The sequence below is a fragment of the Sander vitreus genome, chromosome 16 (genome assembly GCF_031162955.1).
Source record: "Sander vitreus isolate 19-12246 chromosome 16, sanVit1, whole genome shotgun sequence".
NCBI lineage: Eukaryota > Metazoa > Chordata > Actinopteri > Perciformes > Percidae > Sander > Sander vitreus.
Window position 1 is genome coordinate 21,819,502 of NC_135870.1, and position 20,524 is coordinate 21,840,025.

General features: G+C 42.8%; 1 protein-coding gene across 2 annotated transcripts in view; it reads left to right on the top strand.

Moving 5' to 3' along the window:
* The window catches only part of rxraa (retinoid X receptor, alpha a), a 117,052-nt gene that overhangs the window by 59,104 nt on the left and 37,424 nt on the right, over window positions 1-20,524 (top strand). For both annotated transcript variants that reach the window (XM_078271695.1, XM_078271696.1), the window contains exon 3: window positions 11,530-11,768. In XM_078271695.1, the coding sequence (XP_078127821.1) occupies window positions 11,530-11,768 (239 nt within the window). The remainder of the gene's footprint in view (window positions 1-11,529; window positions 11,769-20,524) is intronic.

A 20,524-nucleotide genomic window follows, 5' to 3' on the forward strand; every position in this document is an offset into this window, starting at 1 on the left:
TTGTGATTGGTTTAAAGAAATACAACCAACCCAGAGGGTTTTTCCTCTTATAGCAGAATGTTAACTCGTGCACAGACCTACAGCATCTCAGCGCTGTGGAGATTGGTCTGTTTTTATTGTTTCTACTAAATTTGACCTCACTGTCACTGCTAAATTTGGTTTTGAGTGGTGGTCCAAATCATGTGTGGCAGATAAAGATGTTTTTGTGGTAGCGGATTACATTTTGCAAAGCATGTTTGGTGTTTTTGACTGTGAAAAAAAAAGGGCATTTGTTCCCTTCCATTTCAGTACAGAAAGGCTATCTTGCAGACACTTGCTCGAGATGGATAATGCATCTTCATTCCTGGTTTAATGTTAAACCAAACGTACGATAACATAAGCAGTTATCCAATTTCTCATGGCTGCTAATGTTAATTTAACTCATCTCATCTAACTCACAATCTTGTGTTTTGTCAGGTTATTATCTCTCTGTGTTTGTGTGTACATGTATATGCTCGGCCATGTGCCTTCAAGTGTGTTTTGGCAGTGAGCGAGCCAGATAAGGGCATGTGTTGTGATTTTCATCTCTGGGTGCAACAAAAAAGGAAGCTCGATGAATCATGGCTTCCTGGCTGCCTTGCATTTCCCCGGTTACTGGCATTCATACAACAGTGTCAGATTAGACCGCTCAGAGGACCTTTGCAGTAGAGTGCGGCCCACGTCCGACGGGCATTAAGATATTTATGTCCGAGTCCGACACAGTTAAAATCTCTTTCTCATACTAATGACACGTGTACGTTTTGTTTGTGTGGAAAGCCCGCTTTTATTAAGCAACTGTAGCAAGGCATTCGGAAAGGCATTCATCAAGTGAAACGGGCCCATTGGCTACCTACATAATAAGCTGTTTTAAATTGAAAATGTTCAATGCCTTATTGCGCTGATGTGAACGAGCCCGACCAGAACCCGAACACCATTTCTAAATATCTGTCCCAACCCGGCCCATCGGGTCCTGTCGGGCTCGAGTTGGGTATCCATCCTCTACTTAGCAGCACAAATATCAGACTTTCTTTTCTTTTTATAATAGAGACAAAAGCCACCCCATTTACTTTATGGCAGGGGTTCTGCAAGGACAAGAGGACGAGCAATGTTGAAGGTCTCACATAACTGTCTGTGGACGTCAAAAATCATCATCTTTAATGAATGAGTATCCCCTTGCTTCTTGCTAAGCTGCCCTGTTGCTGAAAAGGTAAAGAGTCCTCAATAAGACCCAAAGAGCATCAGCTGCAAATGTAATCTTGCTCTCCTGAAGGCAGCTCCACAGGCTGCAGTGGTGATTATCGCGCCATGCCATGTCTTTTGATCAACCGCCATTGTCAGTTGCTGCTCTTGATGTAAGCTGCGTGATGCATTCACTCTGCGGACTGTCCTTCATCTGTGATTATTTCATCTCCTTCTCTGTTTTGCTGTCTTTGTGTCTTGTGTCTGGCGCTCCACTTGTTGCTCTCTTGGCGTTTCAAACGAAAGCAATAGATGCAAATTTATAATATGAATGCAAATAAAGCCGACTTGGAGATACTCATAATGGAGATTACCATTCTGCTCGGAGGCCATTTAGGGTTAGGGTTTGATAGCATTTTGTCAATAGCCTATCCATAGCCTACATTGACTTAAAGTAGGTAGATACACGAGCATGAAGCACCCTCTGTAGGCTGTAGCATGCCCTCCTCATTTCTCATTTTTCACTCCAGGGTCTCGTTTTAGTCTGTACAGGCGGAAACAGAGAACTTTGGAAACGATGACGCAGACACCCACATTCGCTTCCTAATTAGGTATTATCAGTCCCGACGTGTCCTTTCCTGATTGGTCACACCTTTTATCATGTGATCCTTTTCGGGAAGAAAACAAACGGCATCAGCCTCGACTACCGGGGGGTTTCTGGCCTTGTTGTTGATGTTAGCAGCTGTTGTGCAGTTTATTTCTGCAGTTTATAATGCTCCTACTGCCTACATGTGCAGGAGGCAAGCTATCATTCAAGTGATTTGCGACAATTTGCTGTGTCTGGCAGCGTTATATCAGCCTTACTTGCACACACATGCCAAGTGTAAGCGAATGGTCTGTAATATGAGTTTTCAGGCATGTTAGTATGGATGGAGATTATTTAAATTTGTTTTAAATTGAAAACATAGTAGTGTGGATGTAGCCTACTTTTGTCAGAGCTTTCAGAGGAGGCGAATAGTACTCGTTTTCCAAAATAACTTATATAAATACAGGCTGCAATTATGATATTATAATACAACATAAATCCCTTACAATGTGTTCTGTTAGTTAGTTAGTTAGTTAGTTGTCCCCCGTGGGGAAATTGGGTTGCAGCAGAAATCACAAGGAATTTTTGCGACAAGAAAACAATGAACATGATTTTAGACACATAGACATGACTACACATAGCATAGACCAGGGCACCCTTACATGGGGGGAGGAGGGGTGGGGGTCCAGATCGGCTGGGAAGAAATGTATTTACAGTTGCTTAACCGAACCGCCATCAGTCTCGTGTATAATTTAGGCTAGAACATAACGAGCAGTATGTCAGATTCTTTATGCTGAAGTATTTCCAAGCCTCTACTCTGAGCAGCATGTGCTCAGCCTCGTCCCGCGCAGCTCTGCTCGCAAGCTGGCTGGGAGAGATGGTGTATCACCTCTGAGCTAAAAACAACAATCGTAGGCCATATCAGCAGATCAGAGTGTTGGCAGTCGGTGCACAGTCAGCAATAGCGCCAGTAATCTGTGGCTTAGCTGGCAGCTAGCCACAGCTAGCCACAGCCAGCCGCGGCTCCATGGCCTCTTCAGACACTTAAGAGTCACTGAGGGCAGCGGCATGCCCCAGGAGCTGGCGCTTTTATCCACATGCTATCAGAGCGATGAACTGAAATGGGAGGAAAAGAAAGGGAGCCCACAAGAGACAGAAATTAATAAAAGGGAAGGTGGGAGGGGAAGAATTAAGTCATTTAATGAGGGCAGTTGTTTCAGCAGGCAAAAAGAATCGGGTTATATCAACACTGTATCAAATGATGGTTGTTAGGGGCCCACCTACTGTGAAATTATGGGTGGCCTGTTTTGGGTCTTTTCTGCCACTTATCCCACATTAGGGCCCCTTTCTTTTGCTTTAGCTGGTTTGTGGATGCCCACAGATAAAGGCCTTAACAGACAGTTGGATGCTTTTGATATGAACTATCATAAAGGTGCAGTTCCGGTTGCAGCTGCTCTGTCTGATCATATCTTGTCTCCACAGGAGTGCCTGTTAAAGCAAACACCTTCAGCACTAGATGGCTTTTTGCACCATTCTTCAAGCCTTGTTTACCGTAAAGAGGCCGAAGGATTCAGAGTAATAAGAGTGAAGGGGGGGGGGGACCTTGTGAACATAATGTATGAGTTTCTTCTGGAGTGTATCTTTGACTGTGCAGGGATTATAAAAAGCACAAAGACCGCGGGGAGTAAGCGACCAAGAACAAAACCGTGTTGACGTCAAGCTTCCTTTGTGCATTAAGAAAGGCTGTGATGTCCTTTGCTTAGTTCCAAGTCTCAGAGGTGCTTATAAAATGCTACCATCTGCAGCTATTCATTCTTCCTTGGATGTTTTGTTCATTGTTTTGCATCCAAATCTGTTCTGATCAGTCCCTGGTTTGCATATTCATATTCCATCTTGCAGTCTTGTAATAATAAATGTGATATTCTGACGAAAATGAAGAGAAAGAACCATCATCAAGTCACCACTGACCATTACTCGCACCAGAATTGAGACGTCGGGGCTTCAAAAGTGTGCATCCAGGCGGACTAATACCAGGACTACCACCCAAACGTCTTGTCTGTTTAACGGACAGACAAATAGACCCATATAGAAACAGAGTAACACTGGATCAATTGATTGATTGTAGCAGATACTAATGAAATAAGACATTTGTGGGATTTGAATAGATGTCTATAGGGACTATGCTTCATTAGGCATGCAAAATGATCCACTTATTGTCTATGGTCATACTCCAACTCCTTGCAAATGTGGACTCCCTCTGAGGTTAATTCAACTGTAATGGGACAGTATACAGTACATAATGTATCAAGCAAAAATACCAAACATTCACTCGTTTTCCGCTTTTCTCCGTTTCATATCATTGCAAATTACACATTTTTGTTTCAAAAAGTAAAGTGCAAAAGTAACATTCGCCAGTGCTCATCATGTTTTACATCACCTGTTCACATGTCATCAGCCAGTTATGAGCCTGCCCACTACACCAACTCCCACCCACCCTAAACACACACACACACACACACACACATACACACACACACACACACATATACTCCCACTACCTCTCCCTATCCATAGAGTAAACACATCATACTGGGATGTTTACTCTCTGGACCTTAACTGAAGGGACCAGATTAGTCTGTTTGTTTATATAGTGGAAAACAGTAGGGAGACATTTCCTGACTAATGAGCACAAATGCACACACACACACACACACACACACACACAGACATATACATGTGTAAGTCAAAGCGTGATGACATTGGTATTTAATTAAAATAGACAGTGTGATGCTGAAAACAAGATGCTGATGAGTAATAGTCTAATTGTTGGAACACACATAGAAATGCGCATACACACGGAGCTTTATGGACAATTGACTAAAACATCAGCCTGCTGTCGTCATGGTGATATAGACATCAGCAGTAAAAACTCTGCAAATGAAGCTGTTCTACCGGCTCCTGTGTTATTTTGGGCTCTGGGTTTTTACGCAACCGGCTGAATCTCTTGGGGTTTTTTTGTTGAATGTTTTTCCCCTCATCTCTCCTCTTCCTCTGAATAAATCCTGAGAAATGCTAATGACTTTCATGCGTTTCATCCAGTCTGTGCTCCGACGCTCGGTGCGCTTCAAAAACTGACTCACCTGCCTCTCCTAAAATGTCCCTGTGAATAATAACAAAAAATCTGCTTGTCGCCTCAAATCAACGGATGGAGAAAAGGAAAAAAAAAAAGGATGGGGGCTGCCTTAATGTTGACAGGCCGCAGCTTCATCCAGACGTCTCTCTCTGCGAGGAGCCACAGTTTGCTTTTGTGCTGCGGTGTAGGAGCACGTGACTCATGACTGCTTCATTTACGTCAAAGTCAATCCGTGAAATGTTCGTTTTTTTTGTTTTTTTTTCCTGGCTGCTGTCTCGCCAATGGCATCATCCCTCGGCTGACCCACCGCCAGCAAAGTGGTATAAAAAAACCCGTTGTCTGCTCAAGGATCTGCACGGAGCCAGTCTGAATGTTCTTGTTTGTTTGTGCACATCTAGTGTGTGTTTGTGCTGTAGTGAAAGTTCTAACAAAGTCTCAGGAGAATGCGGGATTGGACAGAAGCTATAGGGGTATTAACCTAAAACTGGCACTGCTCGATGCTTCCTTTTGTAAACACGGACGACACAAAGCATTATGATGTGACTATTGACAGTCGATTCCACTGATAGGGAGTTGAAGAGATTTAAGGGCAAACTGGCAACTGGATGTAAAGTATGTGATTTACTGAGATGTATGAGCTCTCCCTTTCTGTTTTTTGCTGCATCCCACGTCCTCGTGTTCCACTAAGTCTCCCCCGTGGCACCATTAGATGAATAATAGAGGAGGAGAGTTAGCCGCGGAGTGAAAAATGAGCATCTGTCTGTTTGTGCAGGCACCTGCTTGTGACTGCAAATGTGTTTTTAAAAAGGGAAGACACAACGGACATGGTGTCCAGAAGTTAGGTGAAAGAGACGTTGACAGGAAAAGACGCATGAAGCTACAGAAGCGACTACTGAGGAACAGTGTTGGGGAAGTTACTTTTTTTTTAAATAGTGTTTGCTTGTTACTTCTTAAAGTAATCCGTTACTTTACTTAGTTACCCCCTATGGAAAGTAATTTTTTACTTTAGTCGTTACTTTTAAAAGCAGGCGTCTCTGGCAGAGACTGAAGTTAATCATACAAAAACTAGCTTTGACCATAAAGCCAATCTATGGTTTATCAGTGAAGTGTCTGAACTCCACTGCAGGCTGGATTCTCTCCTCACAGAGTGACGGCTGATTCATTATGAACGAGTCCAGCGCTGGTTGAATGCACATCAGCAGGTCATTGGTGTTACACGCTGTTAGTGTATACTATGTAATGTCTGTATCGACTTGTACTGGTCGCGCAGCCACGATGGTCCGTGCATTGTCGTAGACTCTTTTCTGGAAATTCTTGGAAATCCTTGCGTGTCCGTGCAACCAACACAGCGGTCCGCTGCATGTATGTATGAGGCCATCTCCACCGTATCCATCTGTGAGGTTGTCAGCTTTGTGTCTGCCTGGCTCAGAGCGCCGTCCAGCAAAAAAGCCACGAAGCTTAAAACGCTCTCAAAAGTTAGCTTTGGCTGCTTCTCGCTTGCCATGATTGCTCTGCTACCAGCCACTGTCACGTCCCGTGTGGAGCTTGTGAGCGCGCAGCTGAGAAGGCAGTGTCGCTGTCAAATCTGTCCCCGGGAAAAGTAACGTTGCGCCAAATTGAAAAAGGAACTACGTTTCGTGACCAAATTTTCAGCGTTACACTGCTTTTTACCCGGAAAAGTAGTTACGTTACTGTACCCAACACTGCTGAGGAAACATGCCAAAGAACGAAAAAGACCGACTTCAAGGTTTCATCTGCTCCAGGGATAGTTCAGACTACCGTGGGGGGTGTAGGGGTGCACTTTCCATCTATAATGCATCATTCTTTGCTGTTGGCTGAGGCAACTCGAGCTCATGGGCTAGTTAGGGAATGCGACCATTGGTATTAGCTCTGCAGCCAGCTGAGTCATTTGTAGTCTTTATAAAAGCTGTGTGATGCATGTGTGTATGAGCTGCTGACATTTCGACAAGAGAGTGAGTTTCCCTTCTAGATTGATTCAGTCCTGCAGAGGTAAATTGATCCAATATATTCAAGTTGATTTATGTAGTGCTTTAAAAACACAACATCCAAGTGCCCTCCATGTACAGTAGGCTTCTGTAACTTAGAAAGCATGGGCTACATTTCAGCCATTATATAAACCAATCAAAAAAACTAGACTAGGTTTGTAATAGAATTATGAAAAGAGCATAAGTACATATCTATCTTCTCTGTCACATAAATCGTTGCACGAACCCTCATTTTCTTCCTGAGGCTCCCTGAGGGGATATCGGCCCTAAATTGGGAATCGCTACTATGGGAGAAACTAGAAAACCGTTTCTGCCAAATCAAAGTCTCTGTTTCAATTTAAGAGCTGATAGGGAACATTCACGCCTTGGGTCTCTCACACAGTTACACAGTAGTTGTAAATGACGGGCTAAAAGACTTAAGGAGAGATGGAAAGTCAGGTAGGTTTCTGTTACAGAGGCCCCCTCAGCCCGTCACCTTTCATCACAGGGTCTGTTCAGCTAACAAACGGTGCACCCTCTGCTGTGTTCCTTCAGGATATGCTCTCCCCTGCCAACAATTGGTATATTAGTGACTCAGTGTAACTATAGAGACCACAGAACATCCTCCACTCCGCTAGATTTGTTTTATTCAACAAGACCTAAAACTGAAATGTCAAAGTAGATTGTGCGTCTGTGCCTCTAAAAACAACTCTTACGACTGAAAAATGATTCATATTCTCGTTTCGACATTCTCGGTTTAGGCAAGTTTAGGCAACTAAAACATCTTGGTAAAAGTTTGGGGATGGGCACCTTTTTATGGGTAAAAGAAAACAATGTTGACGGTAAGAGGGTGACTGCACGTGAATTGTAGCCTCTGGCGAGCAAGTTTTGCATGCCATTCACACCAGTTTTTGCGGTGGGGAAAAAGTTATTTTAAAGTAAGCTTAGAAGTAGGTTTTTTTTTCTCGTTAAAACATTTTCAACTTGTTTGTAGCAAATTGCACTGCCTAGATCAAACATGCATCCAAACCCATCTTTACGTGACAATCATGACACCTCTAAAATTCCCTTCGCTTTCATTCTGAACAAACCTGACCAACTTATTATAGACGTTTCCTCCTTTGCTGCAGGACAAATGACAGATGGTGTCATTTTTTTCTGGGAAAGGACGTCCATTAATCCCAACAACGACAGATCACCCGTCAGAAAAGCGTACGGTTGTTTCAAGCGGTTTGGATGAACGCCGTGCGCTGTCATCTTTCCGTTGAGCACCGTCCCCTTTCGTCTCATCATCCATCCTCTTCTCAATCCTCCGTTTATCATATGATAAATGCACGAGCCAGCAACAGCCAGAACACAAATTGACGACTTTCCCCTGTGTAATCACACCCAACGGCGGAACAAAAGCGCGAGGAAGGCGAGAGCGAGGGAGGGGGAGCATTGTTTAGAAATAGGAGATGCTTGTATGGAGTACAGAAGTGTTAAGTGGAGAGCTCTGTCTGCGCCTGCCTGTAAGATGGGCCCTAATTTGCTTATTTGTAGCTGTCAGTTGTGCCTTTGTGTGCCCGGCGATGCAGGCCAGTTGACAGGCAGAGGCCGCAAACGACGACGCTCAGTAGCACTTCAACCCCTCGTCTAAACATCAGTCAACCTTTTTGTGGACGACTGGCACTCATTTTTTTGGATGCTTGAATGCCCTGCCCTCGCTCACTGGTTTTCTCTTTTTACACTGTGATCCATTCTTGTGGGCATGTTTATTTGATGCTTTTTGCAGATAGTGCAAACGGTTGCTGGAGCTCGCCGTGTTTTCTCAAGACTACTTATCAAACATGTTTCGCTTTCAGCTCAACAGGTTGGGAGGATGGGGGTACATTAAGAAATACAGGCAGGAGTGTCAATGTGACACTTAGACTGTAATCTATAGAAAAGACTAGCACCTCCCCTCACCTTTCCTTTATCTTTTTCTGGTCCTGTCTTATGTTGTCTTTTCTTTTCCTCTCCTTGTTTTCCCTTCTCTCCTATCCTCTCCACTCCTCTCCTTGTTTCTTTATCTCTGCTCTCCTCTCCTTCTCTTCTCTTCTCCTTTCTTCTCTTGCCTCCTCTCCTCTTTTCCCATCTAGACTCATCTCCTCTACTCTCATCTCCTCTCCTCTCCGGGGAGGATTAGGACAGAGTCCTTTTCATCCTGCTGTAATCCTACAATGGCAACCCAACTCCAACAAGAATATAGAGACACACACACACACACACACACACACACACACACACACACACACACACACACATTGCTGTGAGATATCTATTTGTCCTGGGGGGTTTTCTCAAATGATACCATTCACATCACATACAATATGACCACGTAGCCACACAGTTTGCTTCCTGTTTATCTGGAAGGAGAGGATGTTCTGAGATTTTGCAGTACATTTTCTGCTCTGGTTGTTCCTGTTCTCCAAAAAAAAAGGTGTGTGTGTTAGAGAGAGAGAGAGAGAGAGAGAGAGAGAGAGAGAGAGAGAGAGTCTGATCTACCTCCCAGCCTGTCTCACTCATCCCCCTCGAGGTGGGGCCTTGCTGCAACTCCTGTCAGCTGAGCTTCCCCCCCTGCTGGGACCTACAATGGCAGATTGGCAACCTTAATACCACAGCTCTCTTTATCTGCCTGAATTAAAACCCAATTGGCCAAGAGTTATGGGAATTGTTGGCTCAGGGAGAGCTCTTAATTTATTTCTTTTATTTTTCAGGAATTATGTGTGTGGGTGCATTTTAGGGGGAAAAATGTAATCAGAGAGATAGAAGCTTAAGGGCTATCTGTCAGGATTAAACACTGAAGCAATACAGCTAGATGCAGAGCTGTTGTTAGCCCTTTATTAAGAAGGATGTGTGTTTGTTTTTGGAAGGATGGGGGCCTGTGTGTGTGTGTGTGTGTGTATATGTGCTTACAGGAAGTGCTTGTGAGGCAAGTAGGATGTGCAGGAAGTGTTTGGTTTGGCTGAGCTGTCAGCTAGGGTGCTGCTCTGAGGATTGCTGATGCAGGGGGCAACCACGCAAAAGATTCCCCCTCTTTTATCCTGCATTCAGTCTTTACAGCAGAAATACACCACAAAGAACACACACACACATACACACACACACACACACACACACACACACGCACACTGCTGCGACAGGAAAATAGCTGTGAACTGGACTCGTTGTTCTCGGCTGTCAACTAATTGAGCAATCCATCAGTTTTATTCCACTGCCAGGAAACGGAGGAACTGGTCACTTATGAAACGTGGGAGTGTGATCGGCAAGCCACACTTGTATTACATAACTAGTCCATGTCCCTGCTGCAGAGAGAGAGCAAAGTTGTGTTGTCAAAATAGGACAGGGTACAGGAGAAGGGTAAAGTTAGGACAAAGGACTCATCACCGAGACCATAAACTGTCTTATGTGAGCTGTAGGGTTATGCAATTTGGATACATTGTTCTAGCATGGTGGTGTGTATATCATTTTCATAAAATGATGTCCTCAGATGTTTTGTTTCGTCCAACCAACTCATCTCAAATGTGTTCAAAATTCTCGTTGCAGCTTTGAAACCAATTGTAGTGAATAAGTGAATGCTCAAAAAGAGGAAATATAATTTTCCTTGTTCAAAAGTCAAGTCAACACACTCGATTAGACACTATAAGAAAAGCAATGCAAGCGCCAAAGAAGTCTGATCCCTCCGCCACGATTTGCAGATTGGACAGAAGTAGCAGAGGGACGGAGAAAAGGGCGAGAATGGAAGGAAAGCCAGCTATGAATGAATGAATGAAAGGAAGAGGTGCCGTGTTGAAAGGGCGAGACAGGGAGGGAGTTGTTATCGGCGCACATACAGCGCTGTCGCCAAATTCTCAGTGACATACCACAGTACCCTGAGTCTGTGCTCGCGCTCCTGCCTGTCCCATATCTTCTGTGTTGACAGCTGATGGGAAGATGGCCCGCTAACTTAAGTCAAAGTACAGAGTAGACTGTGTCTAGGAGAGGAGGAGAGAGACAGACAGAGCACATGAGCTTATTCTTATCACTACCCATGACTTCAATCTTTTCCCTCAGCTATGATTATATATAATATATTACAGCTCTTCGGAGCCCACTACTCCACTCATCAACCACATCCATTATAGATGTACATCCTGTCCTCGTAGATCCCTGAGGGAAGCACTTGTGATGAGGTAAACTCTTCATTGAGGGATGGAACCACTGCGTAGCCATCAGCCTTCACTGACTCACATGCTGTAGTTGTTTTTCACAAGAGCTGTCAGTGGATTTAATTGTCTCAAGTGTTATTGCTATTTTGTGCATTTTCCTGGACCGGGTTCAGATTCAACAACTGCTTTCACACTTCACCAGATGTGCTGGATTGTCAACTTTGGACAGGACTAACTCTAATTAGCTCAAGTGTGAAAATGTCCTTCTATCTAAAGATAGAACAATCTAAAGGTGTATGTGAAAAAAAGTTTTATGTTGGGGGGGGGAAGCATGCTGACAAAATCTTCATGAAGATGTTGTTATTTGAAATTTGCAGTGAAAATCATAAAATGTCACAGCAACATCCAACCCAGAGTTGTTTCCAATTGCCCTCTTTGTTTTTGTTTTTTTCCGACCAGACTCGTCGGGGCACTTGACGTCCTCGCCCCTGGGCTCACCCACATCCCACCGGGGAATGCACCCGTCTCTGCTCAGTCCGACGTCCATGGGGCCCTCCGGCTCTCTTCACTCTCCCATCAGCACGCTGAGTTCGCCCATGAACGGCCTGGCCTCCCCCTTCTCCGTCATCAGCTCGCCCATGGGTCCCCACTCCATGAACTCGCCCGGCATGGGCTACGGCCCCAGCGTCAGCCCCCAGGTGAGGCCTGTGACAGACTCACAGACGCACACACACACACTTTTGAAAAGTCTATTTACTACTATTGACACTTGAGTTAGATGTCTGATTTGTTTGATTTTCTTCCAGTAAGTAACTACAGTGTCTAAATTACTCTGAATTATGCTAATTAGCTTGAGCAATACAACTACTATGCATACATATTTACAACAAACACTATATAACTTGTTAATCAGAGAGTTTTAGAGGTGCTGTAGGTGATATTTTCTTTCTTTTTTACCTATGGACAGTGCTAGGCTAACCGTTCCCCCCTGCTTCCGCTTTTTATGCTAAGCTAGGCTAACCATCTCTGAGCTGTAGCCTCATATTAAACAGACAGACCTGAGAGCGCTATTGATCTTCTTATTCAACCCTTTCGGCCAAATGAGTGAATAAGCATATTTCTCAAAATGTTGAACTATTCCTTTTTAATGAACAAGGAAGTTACAAGCTACATTTAAAAAAAAAAAAGTTTCATGTTCAGCAGCCTCCACCATGGTTTTATGAGGTTTTGCTGTGTACACAAAACTACAGCTGCCCTATAAACTAACCAGAGAAAAAGTTGAGTATTGTGTCTTACAAACTGCATTCACATGTCTCAGGAGTGGAAATTACAGTCTGTTACAATTACACACACACACACACACACACACACACACACACATACACACACACACACACACACAAGCCGGGCCCCAGCAGACAGAGGCCCTGCTTTGACCCCGTGCCACAGTTAATCAAGGCCCATTCAACTACTGTACTTTGCTCTGTCACTCGTTCTTTTATATCTGAGGCCTATTTGTCACTCTCTCCCGCCATATTTTGCTTGCTTTTCTTTTCCCTTCATTCTCCTTCTCTCTGGCTGTCTTCTTTTCTCTTTTTTCCCTTTCTTGTTTTCTTATTCCTTGTCTCTTTCACACCATCTCCATTTCCTGTCTCTTCCTCTCTGTCTTTTTTATTCCATCAATAAGCCTCAGTTTCTTTGGTATTAAAAAACACACACACACACACACACACACACACACACACAATTAAGACATCAAAGCCTGCATTGGCCCAGTTTCCGTCTGAAGCCATATCTGAAATTGAAATAGTTTCCCCCCCCCCCAAAATGCAGTGGCTGCCCTTTTTTGTGTTTGTGAATAATTGTGTTAAAGTGTGTCGGCAATGTGATGCTATTTGGGATGGGCTCTCTCCGCTATTGTTGGGCTTATCGCCGAAGTGTCCCACATGTAATGGAGTTAAGGGTGGATTAGGGGCACTTTCAGAAAGCGGCCAGAATCTTTCCTTGCTAGAAAGCCTCTCTTCTCCCCCCGCACCCTCTCCGTCTGATTCTTCTACGCTTTCTAATTCCAACACTTTCATCTCTGAGGCTGTTTCTGTCCCCGAGTGGTATACTTTGCATGCAGGTGTTTAGGTAGCAAACGTTACAGATGATTGTCTGTCTCGGTCTGTCTCATTTGAATGAATCTATACCAGAAGCTTTAGTGATCCTTTTTGAGTGTGAGCATGTAAATATGTATTAATAATCATAAAAAGGATCATGTGCTTTAGGTGTTCTTATCCTTTCTGCCGCTTGGCCAATCCTGCCGTTTATAACAGCTATAAAGAGCAGGTGACAGCTGTTCTGTCTGATGACTGTTGTAATACTGTATGTACAGTAATTACAGCACGTGTTTGCCTTGTCTTATGGGTCGTGTCTGGTTTCTAGTCTTTAACGATGCTGCACTCTTTTGAACTTGTTGAAACAGCTGGTATAAAAGTAAATGGCTGCAAAAAATGTCGATTGGTAACACTTTTTCTTCTGCAATTTGTGCTGTTCACATTTTATTCTTTTGAGCTGGCAAGTATGGACGTATGGATGTCAGGGCGAGGTATTGAAAAACGATACTAGTTCCGAATTTCAGTATCAATACCCAAATGATATCTTCCTTTGAGACCTACAAACACGATTTTCTACAAACCCAATTTACATTAAGGGGTTATAGTATGGCCTGGTAAGGGTCGGGGTGGGGAATGGAGCACCACCCTCTTCCTGGAGGCTTACTGCCCGTTTCAAGATGCCAAGTGTGTGGTAAAGCAGTATCTCTCATTCTTCCAAATCAGATTAAGGGCATGAGAAACAGTTACCCTCTGTTATCCTGATTCCACGTTTACCTAGTTTTTCGGTAATAACTTTAATGTGTCTAAAGCAGCAAGTATTGCAAGTATTGAAAGTTGGCATTGCCTGGTCAGAATTGTAATATTGTTTACTTCCTGATTTTAATCATAATTTCTGAGATTTATTTCTTTTGGACGCTTTTGTTTTGCTACTTGTGTTAAAACTGATGTAATGGAGTCATTTGGCTGACTTTGTTTTAATTATTTAGCTATAAGCAGTACAAACATGTAATGAATGGTATTGTAGTTGTAAGCAGATATACAGTTTTAAGTGTTTATTAATGTAAACTATTTGTCAACAATTATAACTTTTCCTATGAGGACATATTTAATATTATTGTATTATGTTTTACTATATTGTATATTATGCCTACAGGAGTTATATTTGTTGACAAACAGGTTAACACATAAACTACACCTGCATACAACTATTTTAACTATGCATAAGTTATAAACCTAATAAATGCTGAATATGGGGATTTAATATATATATATATATATATATATATAGCCCTGAACGTTTGCATAACTGAGACGGTAGAAGCTGCAGACTGTTGCTCCGTTGAGGGCGGAGGACGGCAGTTTGATGTGAGTAGCGTGGCTCAGAGGTTAAAGATGGTGTCGGGTGCCCTGTGGTCGTGAGGCGCGGCACTTGTGATGAGACGTGATTTGAGTCAGACGGCGTATGCCACTTGTTTTTAGCACTCGGCTGAGTCGCTGTTTTCATGAGCAGTTGACTGGAACGTGGTCACAGCTCAGCCTCCTCCCTACTTAACCACCCAGAGGCCAGTACAAGACCCTCCGCCTATATCCACACACACACACACACACACACACACACACACACACACACACACACACACACACCTAAACACGCATTTTGCATATACTATAAGTTCTATTCTTCCTAAAGATCTTACAGATACATATAGTATGTCATAAAAGAAAGCAATCCAAGAAAAAGTTCACCCCACTGTGGTTGTACCTTATATTTCTGTTTTACTTTCTTGCTGTCTTTCTAAGCTGTTCTCGTCACAAATCATCAGTGTCTTCTTTTAGCAGGAAACACAACTTTTAGAGGGATGGCAATATACAAATCCAGGTGGAAATCTCATTAAATCACTCTGGTTCTTATTAAAACCTGCTTGATTTCCAATGAAATTCGGTAAAAAACAAAACCAATGAGCCTAAACTATCCCCTACATCAAAGACGCAAATGACAACATGATGAGAACAGAAGACGGGATGAACAAAACTCCCATTCTTACTGGGATCCTGCATCCTCCGACAGCCAAACCACATGTAAAGGGAGAGACGGTCCTTTATCATCAGCCAATTCTTACATCTCAAGCAACGGTACTTCCCCTTGAGCTGTGTCCCCAACATCCAGACACACTGACATACTGTGGTTGCATACGTCTCGGTTTTGTCGCATCTGTTCTGTGCATCCTGGCTATCTGCTGTCTATATTGTTGAAGAAAAAAACGTCTGCATTGTTCTGAGGAGGCCCACACTCAGACATATATTTTACATGAATAGTTTGCTGGCAACGCAAAATGCATACTTTGTCTTTCGCTTGGTGGTTTTGCCGTTATTAGACATGCCGTCTCTTTGTTTCCGGCGCTGTATGAGGGGAAATATGGCGAGACATCTTCCCCGGGTATCTGGTCAGGGGGCGTTGCCAGGCCACAGCAATGCCCAATAGAATCAGACCCATCAGTGGTCGCTTCTTTGGGCTTGAACTCAACTGAGGATACAGACCATCTCTGGATTAGAGACACCACAACTCTCCAAGCAGCTGGAAGGGATTAGACGCAGGGTTGGAACACATTTTACACTTCCAATGACAATGGAGTGTGTTGTCGGTTTTGGTTTTTTTTGCAGAAAAAAGGGGTTCTTTATAATCAGACCACTGCCGGCTCCCTCAGGCTGTACCCCTCTGGCTTCCACGCTCTCCTACTGAAACCTTCCTGAGAATCCTTAACCAACAACAGGCCTCCAGTGTCTCTCAACACTTCTAGAAATACATAAAACGATTGTGTGTTTCTGGAGTCGAACACAGAAGACACACTACTGTGAAAAAGGTGTAAATGTTTTACAAGAAATGGAACACGCGCTTAATAAGTCATAAATGAGCGGCGGGTGGTGATGTCATGCGCCAGTTTTGGGTATGTCGTTTTGAGGCGAGGGGTCGCTAGGAGACTGAAGCACAACACACCCAAGAGAAAGAAAGAGAGAGAGAGAACCTTGGACCCCTTCCTGTGTGGGAGTAGTAAAGGTTCAAGCTGCGGCTCTAGTCTTTGATGGACCTCGCTGTAGTCACTCTGCATGACATCATGGTTGCGTGGCTCTAATGGCCCCACAAAGGGGCTGTGTGTAGGGTCCCAGGAGAACAGTTCAAGCTCTCTAACGTCAATCAACCCTCAAATGGATGGGGGAGAAGATTTTTTTTTTTTTCAGGCAAAGCTGTCTCCAGGTAGCAATTAGAAGTCGTTTAGAGACCAAGCCTTCCCCTCCCCCCCCTTCATTAATGGTAGTTCAAGGAAGTGTAACTAATGTGTAGAATTAATCAAGTTGTGTTTCACTAGACGTTTAGTACACACTTACTTAGCTCTTAGTTTAATGAAGAGAAAACATCTCTAATTCTTTAGAATTTTCTCCTTTTACATAAGCAAACTTGATCATAGTTTAGAAGATTTCTAGAAGTGTGATTAGCTGTTGCTGCTATTAATACAAATATCAGGCATCTGGTTCATATTAAAACTGTCCCAGCAGTTTCCTTTGCCTTCCCTGGAAAGCTTTTATTCTGAAACATATGCAGGAAGTGTTGTTTTGTTGAAATTGTAAAAGCACAGAAAGTCAGTGAATCAGTGAATGAGAACATCATTTTCCTTGCAACAGGATGGTTAGTTGAAGAATTACTGCGGTTGAAATGCAAATTGTGAAGAATTCGCCATGTAGCTGTCATAGCACGGGTACTTTCCATTGGCATTCCTTTGCGACTGCCGTTTTTTGTTCTAACACAACGTAGGCCGTGATTTGAGAACTGACATGCAGTGTGATAGCGTCGAGGCCTGTCTGTGTGTTCTGACTTGTGTTGGGCCACACAGGAGACGATGCATTCAGGAGGTGGCAGGTATAAGGGATAGAAACTGTAACATTAGGTTTAAGTTTCAGAGAGCAGCCTCCTAATGCCAGCTCTAGACGTTGTGGTTTGAATGCCTCAGGGGGCACACATTTATTTTAAACCTTCAAATAATCCCTATAGGGCTTTAATTGCATCTGGTGGTGTGATCTTACAGCAACCCAACACTGTCTGTGGACAGACACGTCTGTGGACAGACACGTACGCAGTGGCATGTCTGTGGCGTGTAATGCCACTAACTAAATAATTTTACTACTACTCTTCATACACCTGTAAAACCTGTAGCTGTGCACAGAAAGCGGTTATAGACATTTCACAACACAATGTATAGCATATAAAGACAGGAGTAAAGATGCAAACATGGGTCAAACTGCATTTTTTAAATATTTGCTGTATCACATGAAGATAAAAATCATGTCTGAACAATAATAGATAAACTGTCAACAACGTTCTGACCTTTTTCATCCAAAGAACATAAAAAACAGATCAAGTAAAAAGCAGGACGACTGGCTAGTGGATTTATCAGTCCGTTATCTGCTGGATGGTAGACAATGGAAATGCAACTGAATGACTTGCAGGGTGTAATCAATCTAAATGTCAATTACTGCTGGATTGCGCGCTGTTTGACAAAAGATATGCCACTCAGTTGATTTCCATGTAGCATACTAGACGACGCTAGTATGAAGAATGACTTGATGCTAATGGGCACACTCAATAATTAATCACTGGATGGCTCTTGTTTTGACACTGAAAATACTTCACTATCTCCATCACTAAGTGATATGTTGGACAGTCAACAATCTTTTACCTGCTGGAGGACATACCAGTGGAATACTCGCAGGTTGATTAACAGTTGGGAAATGAAAACTACTAATCGCTTATGTGACAGAGGAATTGGGTGGTCAGTTAATTGCTGGATGACTTACTAATGGACAATGGAAACACTTGTCAATTAATCACTGAATGACAGACAGATGACTTACATGAGCATGACCACACCCATATACAGGCTTATGATACATTTAAACTAGATAAAAAATCTACCACGTGGCACCGTTCGACACTATAACACATGCATATCTGTAAATTTGCTCCAATCAGCTAATTGAACAGCTTCTTTAACTTGTTCTAAAGTTGACATAAACAGTGCTAAAACTAAATATTTAAATTTGCATAGTTTATTGGAATAACTTCCCACCATCATCACATGGCTGTGGTATAAGATGTTCCACAAACATTAGCAAAACAATATGCACTTTGCTTTATGTATGCAATATTTATTTTTTGTAAGTGCACGGCTCATTGTGGATTACTCCTTGATTAGAATGGAAGTGTCATGTCTTAAAGTCTAGTACTCATTAAATATGGATGGTGCCCAAGTGATAATGTGCAGTTAATTATGCAAATTGTTATTAGAGCCAGAATAGTGTGGTGATGATCATCAGACACTGCATTGTTGTGTAATAAGACAATGTACACTTGTACTGCATGTTTTAAGTGTATTTCTCTTTCTTTAAACAAGCCAGTAGCTATAGACATGAAGTTATACAGACTGACAGCTAACTCAATGATTGGACAGTTTTGGCGACTGTGATCAACATCGCTACATGGACCCACAGGGGGGAGTCAAATTCCGGTGACCGACATCAGTTCATGCATCATTGTATGTGTGTATTTATGTTCTCCGGTTTTACAGAGCTCACAAAGAAATAACTGAGTATTAGTCAAGACTGCAAGTCATCCTCATTTTATGAATACAGTAATCAGTAAGCAGGTAGAAACATGATATTATTGTAGAGATGGAGGAGACAGTTACTGTGTAGCAATCACATGTCACAGCCATTATACACAGAAAAGCATACATGCACAACACACCTTTTCAATTTCCGATTGATCATGAAATCTAATTCATGTGGTTATGCACATACATGTTAGGGTTACTAAATGATTTTCATAAACAATAAGTCACTTACACATTTTGGCAGATCACTTTCTTGACATTCTTGTCTGTCAGAAGACAGATTTAAAAGGAGTTTACCATTGAGCGTATGCTAAAATCACATATATACTGTATTCAAATCCTGCCATTTGTCTGTCTTGCCTTCACACCTCAAAAGCTTGGAAGCAGAACAAAAAAAGTTTGATTGACAGCTTTCACACCAGCCCAAAACGAACAGAACCACACAGGCAAATGCATCAGAGTTAGTTTAAACCAATCCAAACACTTGTGGAAAGTAAAACGTGTGATTTATTCATGAAAAGAGCAAAGGAAAGAGGGAGAAGCTTGTCACAACTCAAACACTCTATGAAGAATGTCTATAGTTAGGAGATAAAAAAAAAATGACCGTTGGAGAAGACTGTTGTGAGAGGAGAGTGACTCCAGGGTTGTAAGAGCTGCATGTCAGTGGTAGGCAGTGCAATGCCCACAGGAGCAGCACTGTTTCCTATAAAAACAGCCCTTATGCCCATCCACCCAAACACAAAGCCAAAAGGGCACAGATCTAGACATGCATGCCGACAGAACACACATGCGTGCATGCACACGTGAAATCCAGAAACGCATGCATTCAGACACACACACCTGACGAATTAAAAATACACATATGCATGCCACGGACCCAACCCCTCTGCGTGCACGCACACTCCCATGGATGCCAAAAACACTTGGCGGGGTCAACACAAAGAAACGCGCACACATATACACACACACACAGATACAGCCAAGCTGAGGTGAGACAACAGCTGAAAGTCACTCTGCGTATTCCCACTTCACCGCTGTAAGGCTTGTTGCCTTTCGTGCCGCTGATAGTCTTAATATCCTTTTTTGACTGTAACAAAAGTTTCTGTCAAAACACACACACATAAGCGCCAGCAGTACTTGCGATGATTCATTTTATCTGTTGTGGCGCAGCATGGGGTGAGTGTTAGAAACCTCCGAGCTGTCTAGAATAATGTCTGCTTCTACTGAATTCTATCCACCGGGAGAGAGAAGAGAAAGTGTTTTCTCAGAGCTCAGTGACTGTAATCACGGAGCTGTTTTACAATAAGGCAGACCTCGGGAGGATGTTGTCACTAAACACTACCACTTTGCTAATGGTTAATAAGTCATAGTTGTATTAACTTGCACATCATTAATAAGCCATTAGAATGCATGCATTTTGGTTTTCCAGGTTGTGAGGGAAGGATCCTTTTCTATTTTATTATAGCCTCTCCCAGCAATCTTGAATTAATCCAGACTGCACAGCATCAAGACCAGCAACTGGCCTGCAGTAATAACATTGAAAAAACAGACTTGATAGTTTGTTGTAATGTAAAAAGCCATCATAAATAATATTTTTTAAGTCAGCCTAATCTCAGTAATTTAGCCGGCAGTTATAATTGTGTGTTGGCAACCCAAAAGTTATTTTTAATTAAAGCTGGTACAGAAGCTTAT